This window comes from Grammomys surdaster, unplaced genomic scaffold, assembly GCF_004785775.1.
Source record: "Grammomys surdaster isolate TR1022 unplaced genomic scaffold, NIH_TR_1.0 130, whole genome shotgun sequence".
Lineage (NCBI taxonomy): Eukaryota > Metazoa > Chordata > Mammalia > Rodentia > Muridae > Grammomys > Grammomys surdaster.
In genome coordinates this window covers 2828871-2842822 of record NW_021604588.1, presented here as the reverse complement: position 1 = coordinate 2842822, position 13952 = coordinate 2828871, and the positions used below count along the sequence as shown (strand labels likewise).

The 13952-nt window shown below is 36.7% G+C and overlaps 2 protein-coding genes across 3 annotated transcripts in view; one reads left to right on the top strand and one right to left on the bottom strand.

The window, feature by feature from the left end:
- Rasal2 (RAS protein activator like 2) overlaps window positions 1-13952 on the top strand; it is a 258472-nt gene that overhangs the window by 92289 nt on the left and 152231 nt on the right. For both annotated transcript variants that reach the window (XM_028758525.1, XM_028758517.1), the window contains exon 2: window positions 11165-11292. In XM_028758525.1, coding sequence (XP_028614358.1) covers window positions 11165-11292 — 128 coding nt within the window. The remainder of the gene's footprint in view (window positions 1-11164; window positions 11293-13952) is intronic.
- LOC114613280 (elongin-C) lies at window positions 1283-1797 on the bottom strand. The gene is made up of 2 exons (XM_028758535.1): window positions 1771-1797; window positions 1283-1690 (listed from the first exon to the last, which is right to left on the bottom strand). Exon 2 carries the CDS (start codon window positions 1639-1641, stop codon window positions 1303-1305), a length of 339 nt encoding a protein of 112 aa, XP_028614368.1. The 5' UTR covers window positions 1642-1690; window positions 1771-1797; the 3' UTR covers window positions 1283-1302.

Below are 13952 nucleotides of genomic sequence, written 5' to 3'. Positions count from 1 at the left end.
TTGACTTTGTCATGGTGTCTCCTGAGAGCAATGAAACAGTGATTAGGATATCCTCCTTTTGAGAAGCTTTACTCTATAACATTAAAAGCAGGCTTCAAATAGATATGATTCCTATGGTTTTTAAATAGACTTAAACCACCCACCCCCAAATAGGCAATGTCCTAGTCATATTGTTATAAATATTAATAGTGAGGTTAGGCCTCTGAAGACTCATGTAGAGTTAATTTTTGGATATCACTTATTCTCTGCACCATAGTAGAGGTGAAATTATAGAGATATTGAGGGCTTTAATGTTTTTCTTTTTTGTTCTTGAGGTTGATGTTAAGCATTGTAATTTGGAGTTTCCTTTTAACCATTTTGTAATTTGACAGGACCTAGCTATTAAGGTAGACAATGCTACTTTTAAGTTTAATTTAAAATATAATAAGTTGTACCACTCCAGATTCCATGAATAAAAGACCATCTTGTTTTCCTACTCTCACACACATCCCATCTCCATCTAACCTTTGATCACAAGACATTTGACTTTCAACTCTTTCACAAATGTTATTTTCTGCTTGCCTTTGTATTTTTAAGTTACCAAGGTATTCACACATGCACGTAAGTACACATACAACTATAGGCTAACAGTTTCAGACATCTTTTTTTATTTTTTGAGAAAGGACCTCTCTGTGTTCTCCTGGCTATCCTGGAACTCTCTATTTAGACTAGGCTAGCCTAGAACTTACAGCAATTTTCCTGCCTTTGCATTTGAGTGCTGGAATTAAGTTGTTCCTTTAACAATGGCTGACTAGATTCTTTAAAGAAGACTGTTATTGTTTTCACTGTGCTTGCAGTGATTTGTGATTCAAACAGGTTACAATTCAGCAAAGGTATATACAGATTTTGTATTGGTTGGTACTGTGCTTTAGAGAAAGGTAGAGCCACTAAAAGCCCATGTTGCCAGACCTTTACGTCTTGTCTGCTTTCTTAGGTAGAGATAATGTCACAGTGCATGCCAGTTTTTAAAAGCTCAGACAGGGATAGCTCAACAGTGATAAACTGCTTACTCTCTTCCCCCTCCCCAATAAGAATCACATTCCCTTACCAGCTCTGGCCTCCCACAGCATCTGCCCCTACAGAAAAGTGAGATTAAACTCAAATAGAGAGAAGTATGGGATATGTTAAAATAGGAAGAGGCACTAAATATAATAAAGTGGATACATGTGACATTCTTAGAGATTCTTTTTTTTTTTGTTTTTTGTTTTTTTTTTTTTTGTTTTTTTGTTTTTTTTTTTAACAGTTTATTATAATTTATTTTATTTAACAATCTAGGAAGTTCGCAGCCATCAGCAATTCCAGTGCAATTTCAGGTGCAATTGGGAATTCAGGAATTTCAGTGGAGCTGTTAGTATAGCGGACCTTGTAGGTGAAATACATGCACACTTTCGATAGCACATGTGAAGGGATCTCTCTAAAATTGACCTCGTTGGTTTCATTCTCGGCAAACTGACCTGGACCACTCAACATGGCCTTTATTGTTCCTGATGTTAATGCATGTTCTCGTTTTACAATAAATTCATGACCATCAGAAGATATTAATTTCACATACATAGCATCAGGGCCTTCACAGCCACCGTAGGTTTTCTCCTCTCCATCCATTATGTTCTTATAAAATTCTATTTGATCCCAGAGGAACTTTAGTAGTTTCCCCCGTGGGTTCCGGGGCACAGGAAGGAATTACTTCCGTCGCGTCACAGCCGCTTTTTGCAACGCGCGGGAGACTGGTACCTGGCGAGGCTGAGACACGGTTCGCTAGTAACTTGAGTCCAAAGGAAGTGCCATTCTTAGAGATTCTTAGTATAGTTAATTTTCTACCTGTAACAAATTGGTAGATCGAAAAGGACCTAGAGTTTTGGTCATTTTATAATAACAAATCACAATGGTCAGGTTTTAAACAACCAGACCAGTTTGTTTGTTTGTTTGTTTGTATTTGTTTATTTGTTTGCTTAGTTGGTTGGTTGATTGGTTGGTTTTCTGAGACAGGGTTTCTCTGTGTAGCCCTGGCTGTCCTGGAACTCACTCTGTAGACCAGGCTGGCCTCAAACTCAGAAATCCACCTGCCTCTGCCTCCCAAGTGCTAGGATTAAAGGTATGTGCCACCACTGCCCGGCTCCAGACCACTATTTTTTATACTTAGTACAATATCATACTTTATGAAAAAAATTACATACAGATTGTTTTTCCCTCTTAGAGTTAAAATATAAATGGATTATTTTGTGCATTTTGAATTTTTCTATTTTCCTATTAAGAGATTTAATAGGAACAATATTTAATTTATTGCTTCTAAAATATAGACTACAATAAACTGACATTTATCATCTTGACATTGGCATCATTCATAAACTCAATTTAGATATCAGGTCATATAGTTGCTTAAGCAGTGCTTGACCCAATGTGGGAGTTATGAGACTTAATCTTTTTAATACATGTCTGAGAAGTGAAAGACAAGCATGTAATTTTCTCTTCTTGCTGTTGACAGCATTGTGATCAGGGCCAGGGCACAGCTAGATGTGGAAGCAGCAAGGTAGGACCCTCATAGGAATTGCTTCAGATCCCAGCTATAAAATACTTAGATAATAGGAAATTCAAGTGAGTGCTGCTGTTCAGGGAAATGCTTCCTTCTTCACAATGAAAAAATTTTTTAAACCAAAATTAAATTTTCCCTTCATAGACCTTAATACTTGTTATTAGAGAACTCATTCGGCCTTGTGCTTAGTGTTCCAAATCTGTGCTGAATTATCCTACTGCTGAGATTGAGAGTGCAGCCACAGAGAGCCTCCAAATGTTAGACTAAAGGAAAGTACCAGAAAGAAGTACACTATATCCTCTCTCTCTCCTGTCTTTTATCGCTCCCCTACTTCCCCCTCTTCCCTGTCTCCCATGCCTCCCCTCTTTCCCACATCTCCCCTCTCCCCTCTCTCCAATGTCTCCCCTCTCCCTGTCTCCCCTCTTCCCTATCTCCCACCTCTCCCTTCTCTCCTGTCTTTCCCCTCTCCCTCTTATGAAGGGTAATGGTGAGCATGGGGTCTTACTGACTAGATACCAATGTTCAGGTAATATGGAAATTAAGACTGTGGTTGAGAAATAAAATGGTTTTGTAAGGTAAAAAGATGTAATATAAATTTGTTTTAATAAATGGTATGATATCATAGTGAGTTTTCAGTAATGTAGAGACATATTTTTACTTGGTAAATTTGTATCTTAAGCATATTGGCTTGTCATTAATGTCTTTCTTCTTTTCTTTCTTTCTTTCTTTCTTTCTTTCTTTCTTTCTTTCTCTCTTTCTTTCTCTCTCTCTTTCTTTCTTTCTTTCTTTCTTTCTTTTTTTCTTTTTTTTTCGAGACAAGGTTTCTCTGTGTAGCCCTAGCTGTCTTGGAACTAACTCTGTAGACCAGGCTGGCCTGGAACTGAGAAATCCACCTGCCTCTGCCTCCCAAGTGCTGAAATTAAAGGTGTGTGCCACCACTGCCCAGCAATGTCTTTATTTCTTAGGTTTCATTGTTTGTCAGGACAAAGGAAAGTTCACAGGCAACACAGGTTACCATTCTGACAAAATTTGGGTGTTCTGGTAGCGGGGTACGTTCTGAAATTTCAGTAGACTAGAGCGTAGATGAAAATGAAGAGAAAAATTAAATTAATGACTTGAATGGCATTGACTTTTCTTTCTGTGCTTTAAGGATTAAAAAAAATGAATTAAATAAAGGAGAGGGGCTGTGGAGATGGCTCAGCAGTTAAGAGCATGCAGGGCTCTTCTGAAGAATCAGAGTTAGGTTCCCAACACCCAGGTCAGTTAGAGAATCTGAAAGCCTCTTCTGGTCTCAAAGGGCACTACGCTTAGGTCCACACCCACTGTGCTTCTTAACCCTACATGCAATAAATAATTTAAAATTAAAAATAAAATCTTAAAAAAAATAAAACAGTGAAGGCTAGGGGAAGATAGTTCTGTCAGTCAAGCTGATCTGAGTTAGAATGCCTAGCACATACATAATTGTCATCCTTGGTGACATGCACTTGCAGTTCCAGTTCCTGGAGATAGGGGGCACAAGCAGATCCCTGGAGCTCCCTGGCCATCTGGCATAGAGAATCAACCTAGAAAGGTTTAGTAATACACCTTGTCTCAAAAAGTCAGGTGGAGGGCCAGTAAGATTGCTCAAAGGGGTAAAGTTGCCCAAGCCTGGCAACCTGAGTTCAATCCTTGGGACCCATATGGTAGAGGGAGAGAACCAACTGCCACAAATTGTCCTCTGACCTCCATATGTGCATTGTGACATGCATGTATATGTGTATAGACATAAATACAGAGAGATAAATGTCATCTAAAAATTAAAGGGAGGAATAATTCAGATAGATACAAGTGCACCTGTACACATGTGTACATACATGAGTATATACATACCTTAGCATAAGTATGATAAAAGACCTATATGGTACCTACAGGAGGCTGTAAGCAGATACCATTAATACAGTAACTTAAAACGATTCGGCTATCTATCTTTATTATCTTATAGACTGCTCCTGAGCAGCATGTGTAATTATTGCCATTGCTAAGAGTCACCTGTAGGGACTGAGAATGTAGTATAGTGATAAAGCACTTGCATAACAAGCACAAAGGCCTAACTTCAGTCCTTAGCACTAGGGAGGAAAACTGCCTATAGAATACAACCAAAGGTAGAACATTTTTTTTTTTAAAAAAAAAAAAGATGTGTGACAAAGATAAACTATCTGTTGGGGAAAATTGCTTCTAAAAATGTGTCTTGTAAATTGACCTGCTAAATGTATTATCACGAATGTTGATTAGAACTGTTTTGGGCTAAAAGAAATATACTTCTTTGTATATTTCAAGCATTAAATGTTCTAAACTAATGTAAGTAGCATTGTTCTGTTTTAACACTATTTCACTGTGTTTACTTTTTTTAAAATTCTTTTATTTTTTTTAAAGATTATTATTTTATTATGAGTACACTGTAGCTGTCTTCAGACACACCAGAAGAGGGCATCCAATCTCTTTATGGATGGTTGTGAGCCACCATGTGGTTGCTGGGATTTGAACTCAGGACCTCTGGAAGAGCAGTCCGTGCTTTTAACCGCTGAGCCATCTCTCCAGCCCTGTGTTTACTTTCATAACCAGTGATTACCCCAGTTCTGAGCCTTCATAAAGCATTTCTTTTTCTTTGAGTTTTGAACCCAAGTCATGGTCATTGAGTTTTCAGAGCTCACCACCTTCTAAACCAGGTGAGCTCAGATATGAAGATAGAAACACACATAAATGAAAATACAGACCTGCATGTCCTCAACACTTTATGGCAGGTATTAGTTCAGATTATAATTTCTTTACTAAAAATAAAAAGCTTTACTAAAAATAAAATAAATAGATACATTCTCCCAAGCTGTTTTGTTTGTTACTAGAGTGTATGTGTGTTGGTGAGAGGGGTGTGTGCTTATTTGTTTTGTTTTTATGCACTAAGAACAGGTGAAAGGTATTGAGATTGATAGAAATGTTAGTGTCTGTATTACCTGGACAAGTCTCTGTAAAACTCCTCCAAAGCTTACTCTGAAGGCAGGGACTTCCAGTGCATCTTTTTAGTTACATCCTAATTACAGTTTTGAAATAAAAAGTAAAAGGCTATGTATAATTTAAAAGCAACTTTTGTGAGTTTTAAGATGCAATGATATACAAATATATTTCCCACAGCATCTCTCCCTCCCTCCTTCCCTCCCTCCCTCCCTCCCTCCTTCCCTTTCTTCCTTTTTCCTTACTTTCTTTGGCATTACTTTATGGTCCTTAGGCCTGTCCTTTCCTCTTTCCACTCCCATTTTTCCTTTCAGTCACATCTCTTTACTAACTCTTCTTTGGGATGTTTTTTTTAATACTTCCCTGAGTGTGAGGAGGGTGGAAAGTTACATTTCATCAGGCACTATTTGTGTCTAATGAAGCTTGCAGCTTCATCTTTATGTTGTGAGATGCCATAGTACTCTTTTGTCTCATAACAAGGAAGGCCTAACACAAAACAGGACTAATGTCTTGTCAGGTAGTTAAGCATTTGCCGGAACCAGGGTCTAAGGTTTAGATTTACTCGTAGACCAAGTATCCAGTATTTTAAATGCTATATTGAAATTACTTGGAAATAATGGATTGCACTGAATCTTCTCAAACGAACTTCTCTTTTAGGTTTTTATTCTCTTTTTGAAAACTGTGTTGCCTTCTGCTTTAAAATTTAAAATTAAATTTAAATCAGTTACATAATTTACTTTATGAGTATTTATTCCTTTTCTTTGTACTCATTGTTCTTTTATTTTCTCCTCTCTTTTTGTGCTGTTCTTCCACCACAGACTGCAAGAGAATTATCTGTCCTGATTCCTGTTTCAAAGTCTGGATCACCTGAACTTTATCATACTATTTCCACTTTGGCCAATCTGGTGTGGATTCGTATCATCTAGGAGAGTAGACATTAACCTCCCATTTGTCAAAGCCTCTGTTCCTTTACTCCCTCAATTGATTTACACGTGGCTTAGTTTTCTTGGAACGCTTCATTGCCTTATTGTCATATGGATGGTTGATTTTATTGTATGATCTGTGGGACCCTTTAGTCCCAGGACTCCCTTTCTAAATTAATGTTATTTTCAAAAGACTGAAAGATAGTTGGATGAATTCCTTCCCTCGGAAAATGTCAACAACACCTACCACATCCTTATTAAGCTCGAATACCAAATCAAAGTACAGTTTCATCAGAGCTCATCTTAGGGAACTGTTGAGTTTTGGGGGTTACTAATAGAACATGGATAAGGGACTTCTTTCAGGAGCATTAGGACCCCAAAGCAGCTGAGCTGGAAAGTCTTAATAAGCATGGATCATAATGTCTCCAAGCTGCATAAGTGGAGTTTCCCCTTCTGTCAACCCTTTATTTTCTCTATACCCTTAACACTTCCCCAAATCAGAAGGCTACAGGCAGTTAGAACAGAATTGCATTCAGATAGCCAGGAGACACTGGAGGAGTTGCCAGAACCTCAGGGGAGGTTTCAGTGACCCTCCTTCTATGAGGGGACATCAGTCGTCAACAAGCCCTATGTTAGGTAGAGGTCTCTTGTAAATAGTAACAACTGTTCCAATTTAGACCAAGGCTGTTATACTCAGAGGATAATATTCTATAACAGATTATGATCATTCCATATATGCTATATGGTAGACATTTTCTGGAAAACAAAAGACACAATCCTGTTATTTCAGGGGAAACAAGCAATAGTATTTACTGCTAGAGAAAAATTCATGACCAGGACGAAAATGAGAGTTTTGGATAATGTCTATCTGCTTGCCTTGAGCTTGACATCTTTACTGAATTCAAAGACATTTCTGATCACAGCAAGATGATTGTGAAGATTGATGAATGTAAATATTTTTATAGTATATAAGTGTCGTCATTTGGAAGACTGAAAACCCCAGCCAGCCAGTGTTTTCTAAGTGATTAATACATAATGCTTATAAGCTTATAAATATGATGTAAAAAGAGCTACTCGAAAGAAAATATAAAAGTTATTTTTTAATTTAAAAATTTTTAAAAGATTTATTTTTTTTGTATACAGTGTTCTATCTGCATGGCCAGAAGAGAGCACTAGATTTCATTATAGTTGGTTATGAGCCACCCTGTAGTTGCTGGAAACTGAACTCAGAACTTATGGAAGAGCAGCAGAGCGTTTAACCTCTGAGCCATCTCTCCAGCCATAAAAAAATTATTTATTTTTAGTTTTTTACTTATTCACTTTACATTCTGCTCACTGTCCTCCTCCCATTCCAGAATCCCTCTCTGAGTGCGAGAGGGCCCTCTGGAATCCCCCAGCCCTGGCCTATCAAGTCTCTGCGAGGCTAGGTGCATTCTCTCCCACTGTAGAACAATTATTTTTAATGTATCCATATAAAAAGTTTGTTACTGTGGTTTGAGATTCCACATTGTACTGACTCCTACTTATTTGTCCGAAAATTATCAGTTTTTGGTATTATGTTGAAGAATGCCCATAATTATTTTAAAATACTACTATTGTTTTAAACCTCCATATCTAAGTCCTTATTTTCTCTTCTATGTCAATCAAAATAAGTAAAGCAATAAATTGGGTATAGAAACATAAATGAACTAGTCTGTCTTTTATTCAGCAAGTCTTTGAGGACATTTGAAAAAATGTAAAAATAGTGCCATTCTTTTATATTTTTATTAAAAATAGTTGCTTCATTAAAATGCATTTTAAAATCAGTATTTGGTAGATTTTAACTTCTAATATAATAGATGTTGACATAACCTATATATATTCTTAGTAGTTTTTCAATCTCAAGAGATCTTCATATAAAAAAATCGATAAGTTTTAAAGCTACAAGGTAATATCCAGTCTTAAAGTGCTTTCCGTAGAAGTTTACTTTGGATTCTTCTTAATGTTTCTAAAATTACTTAATTGTTGTAATGAGGCCAGCATGTAATGCCCTTAGTATTCTCATAGGAATGTGACACAGCAAATCTAAAATTTTTTCTAATTTTGCTATTAAGAGTCTTCTTTGTGACTCTGTTATGCTTTTCTCTAGTGAATTTTAGGTACTAAAAATAATTGGAAGTCAGAATTAGAAGTAAGTCACTAGAGTCAAAAATGAAGGTTTTCGATACTGTTAAGGTGAAGTAGGGCAGCGATCTGAGCATGCTCTGTTCTTACAATTCTCCATGCACGATATGCTAGAGTGACTGAGTCAAATCTATAGACATCTAAAAGTCATCAGGTATTGCTGTTTGTTTTGTTAAAGTATTTCTTAAAACTTAATCCAGTTATATAAACAGAACAAAAATAATCACTTATTTCTCTCTCTTCCATGTAATTCATAAAACTATCAAAAACTTGTGGAATAGCTATAAAAATGAACAATACTGACCTCTGGGATGACGCATCAATCTCTCATTGTAGGCAAATTTTTAAAAATACTTCCTGTTCATCCTGCAGTTATCAACCAACTAAAACGATTCTAGGAATCCATACACTTTATTGTTGACTCATTTCATAGCACCATGGAGAAACTAGAAGAAAATTCAGGGTTCACAGATGAAGAATGTTCAGAGGCTTAAGTACTCAGAATCACACAGATAATTCAAGTTTTCTTAAGTTTACCAATATAGATTTATCTTTTAGCAGGAAACATGAACTTTGTCATAAATACAAGGCCTCAAATTCTAATTTTTAAAGAGTGAGGCCTATCAACACCATCTAGCTTTAGTACCGGTCATAAGTTACAGTGGACAGTTGGGTTGTACATGGCTACCTTGTGTAATAAAGTTAGTCACTGGAATAAAACTTGTGTAGGTTACTGTGTTTCTATGTAACATAGACCTATCTTTCTCTACTTCAGTTTTCCTAATATTCACTGTGGAATTAAGCCTACATTGTAATAAAATATATTCATTTGTCTAAATCCTATGACGGCAATCAGTTTTGACATAACTTTTGACTATAGATAAGAATATTGTAAACATGTCCAAAGGTTAAGAATTTATTTATTAGCTTTGTGGTGGTGGCACACACCTTTCATCCCAGCATTTGGGAAGCAGAGGCAGATGGATCTCTGAGTTTGAGGACACCCTATTCTATAGAGTGATTTTTCAAGACAGCCAGTGCTATGCAGAGAAATCTTAACTTGGGGAAAGAAAGAAAAGGAGGGAGGAAGGGAGGGAGAAAGAGGGAAGAAGGGAGAGGGAGGAATTTTAAGGTTTTCATAATAATTTTGAAAAACTTTAGGATAATTTAAGATGCAGTTCTAACAATGAAAGGTACTTAGGCTACAAAGGGAAAGCTATAGGTATGGAGTGAAGATTCTGGAATGCCATATGTAACTGCTATATGTTTTATAGAACAGATAGAAACAGAAAAAGTAACAGGAGGCTGAGGCAGTAGATTCTATGAATCAGCACTATGTCTAGCAAACTCTTAGTATTATTGGTTCTTAAACCCTAAATTATTTTTAGAGGGAATTGCTGAGTCCCCTAAAATAAGGCATATTTAAGTAGATTCATAGAGGCTAAGGATTTAAGCCAGAAAAAAAAAAATGAAGATAATCTTGACCACTTACAGGATTTGAATGGAGACACGTGTACTTATGTCCTCTGATCACTGAGTTGTAGCTTTCTACAAATATCTGCCTGTAATTTTGTATATCTGGATAATTGCAACCTGAAAAGTTAGAAACCATTTGCATTTATTGAAGTCAAAGCCAGCTATGCCATTTACAATGGCCTTGCCCTTGTGGGTATTTGTTTTCTACTGTCACCAGTTTGGATTTTAGTACATCTTAATAGTAATAAGGTATTTGGAGTAATTACTTTAGTATATTTATAAAAGGAAGTAGTCCTTTGTGGCCAAATGTCTTTTAATATATTTAAGGAACTAACATAAAAGTTATATTTAATCATCTAATATGTAGTTATAATTAAGGTATGTTTCTCACTTCACAGTACAGATGAGTCAGCAGTTCATATTAAACCATTTTAAAGGAGCAAAGGATAATAGTATCATTCAGGACTTGGGAATTGTTAGCATATTTTACTTTGATGTTAAGCACCCTCACTTCCAAGAGAGGTCTTTAGATCTTTCCTTGAGGAAATAATTCTTGTATGCTTTAAGATCTTAGTGGCCTCTAGTGGTAATGTGATGCTATAGTTTCAGTCCTGATTCTTATGAATATAAATCTATTTTGTAGATGTAGTCACTCAGCTCTTAACTTTGCTCATTCTTGATTAATTGTATTCTTAAATCCTCTTCATCCCTAGACTAGAAGTCTTTGTCTTTTCTTTTTATCTCTGTTATCTCTCCTCCTACATTTTTAGTAATATTGTTTTAGTTCTGAAACAGCCTCCCATTGTCTCAATGTCAATTGTGTTGATGACTTTATTAAGTTTATGGTAAGTTTTCATCTTGGAATGTTTGCGCTTCTTTGCAGATTGTAGGACCAAGTCTTCCTTACCCCATTATAATAGTTTTTAATCATTGAGATCATGTTTAGAGTCACTTCTATTGATTCACCATATGAGAATCTTGTATCTCTACTATTGGTGTACTAGGCATGAGAATGCTTCATTAATCAGTTTTTATCTTTCCTATACAGATGTAAAAGGCCCACCAACCCACCGTCTGTCTTGTGGTCAGTCACCCTACACTGAGACAACATCATGGGAGAGGAAGTATTGCATCCTCACAGACAGCCAGTTGGTATTGCTCAACAAGGAGAAGGAGGTGAGATACAAAGCTACTACTCATTTCTAAGTACATTTCTGAAATTACATACTTTTTAGTTGTATTTTGATAAAGCTGCATTGTAAAATATAGACTCTAGCAACCATAAAGTGTAGTCTAAGTGGGTGCTATTGTCATAATGATATGCTGCTGCAATGAAATAGCAAGCTCCACAGGCAGGGCTGTATTTTGAGTAGGAAAACAATAAAAATCACACTGAGTTGATAAATTTAGAATAGGAAGGCATTAGATTGTGGAAATCTGGTCCTGCAAATAGTCTAGATGGGCTAAATTATGTTTACTCCTGTGCTGACTAGTTTTATGTCAGCTTCACATAAGATAGAGTCATTTTGGCAGAAAATGCTCTCATCAGACTGGCCTATGAGCAAGCCTATGGTATATTTTCTTGATTGGTGTTGGAGGGGTTAATTCACTGTGAGTGATACCACCCTGGACTGGTGGTCCTAAATACTGCAAATAAATAAATAAAGCAGGCTGAGCAAGTCATGAGGAACAAGACCATAAGCAGCAGTCTTCTCTGGCCTCTGCATCTGCTTCTAAGTTCCTGCTGTGTTTGAGTTCCTACCCTGACTTCCCTCAGTGATGCACTATAATTTGAAGCTATAAGCTGAAATAAATATTTTTCATTTTCATGTGCTTTATCATAGTAGCAGAAACCCTAAGTAAGACAAAACCCATCACCATAAAGTTCTTGCTCAGTTAAGTACTATCTTAAGTTTTCTGTGGCTGTGAAGAGACACCATACTCATAGCAATTCTTATAAAGGGAAACATTTAATTGAGCTGCCTTATAGTTCAGAGGTTTGGTGAATTATTGTCATAGTGGGAAGCATGGTGACACATAGGCCAGACTTGGTACTGGAGAGGTAGCTAAGCATTCTACACCAGGATCTATAGGCAGCAGGAAGAAACAATGAACCACTAGGCCTGGGTGGAGCACCTGAAACCTCAAAGCCTAGCCTCCAGTGAGTGGGCCTTATGGGTACCATTTTTATTCAAACTACCACAAGTACTCATTTCTGGGTCTTCTTCATCTTCTATAGATGGGTGCATACATGTTCATCAATGGAGATTTAGGGTATGATTATTGGGAATAGAACCTAGGAAATCCTGCATATTAGTCAAGTACTTTACCACTGAACTACATCCTTTGCCCATTTATCTTCTTTTTTCTTTTTTTTTAATTGGATATTTTATTTGTTTACATTTCAGATGTCATCCCCTTTCCCCATTTCCCCTCCCTAGAAAACATCCATCCCATCCCCCCTCCTCCTTTTTGCTTTTATACCATTTTGATTACATGCAAGTATTAAGGTCAGTTCTAGGTTGAAGAACTAGCAATACAATAGATGCAAATAGTCAAGGAACAAGCAAGACAGTAAACACAAATAGTCAAAGAACAAACAAGGCAATAAACAAAATTCCATGAACACTCCCATGATCACTGTTTCTAAGGGATTATCAGGATGACCAAAATATCTGAGCCAACTTCCCTGTCCTAGCCCAAAGTCATTTTCATGTCAGAAGCCCACTTACTTGTTTTAGCCTAAGATTTAGATTCCTGACTGATTGCTAGCAGTTATTAGTAATTTTAGATATCTGAGAGCCATTGTTTCCCATTCTTGCTTTGGGTCTGTATATTTCCACTTTCTGACCATATCTTCACTCATTTCCCACCTCTTGAACAATTCGTTTCCTGATACAATTTGGGATAGAACTGCTGTTTCTTCTGCCTTGTCTCTGTAGGCGTCTCTTAACTTCATGATTGAGTAATTCATTGTTGTGCATATATGCCACGTTTTTTTTTTTTTAAAAAAAAAATCCTTTTAGCTTTTGATGGATACCTGGCTTTGGTACTGGAAAATTTGAAGAGTCCCATCTGAGTTGCCAAATGTTTCCAGAGAAATCTAGGTCCCTTCTTGGGGCTCTTAGTCTTCTTGATAAAATAATATCAAGAACACACTCTGAAGAAAACTTGAGGACAATTTTATTAGAGTTAAAAAAAAAAAAAAAAAAAAAAAGCCCAGAGCAGGCAAGCTACAAATCTCAGCAGCCACTTGGAGGAGGAAGATAGAGAAAAAAAAGAAAGTCATTCTATTTGAGTCAAGCCAGCTTGGAGGGGTCAAGCCACATGGCGGAGAAGTTACCACACAGTGGGGTAGGAGAGCTTTAGAAAAGGAGTAAGGAAGTCCAGAGTACCAGAAAAAGCAAACTTAGGTGCAGGTCAGCATTAGAAAGAGGCAGGAGAGAAAGAGGAGGAAGAGAAGAGGAAAAAAGAAAAAGTTAGGCCTTTCTTTAGTACTTTCCCACTATGGGACTTCAGTGCTTCAGTAACAGTTTAATTCTCTGTCTTAGCCATTGCGTACAATGTTGTACTAAATATGTGAGTGCAGAAAACAGTTACAGTAATTTACTTTTCTCTGGTTATATATTTAGTATTTTTATCTACAACTTGCAATATAACTGCATGGCTTTAGCTTTATAGCATTTTGTCACCTTATAAAATAGTAAGTAATTTATTATGTTATCACTTGTTCTACTTTTAGTTTTAATGGAGGTGTATTCCCCAGTGTTTATAAGTTTATGACGAAGAAAGGAAGGAAGGAAGGAAGGAAGGAAGGAAGGAAGGAAGGAAGGAAG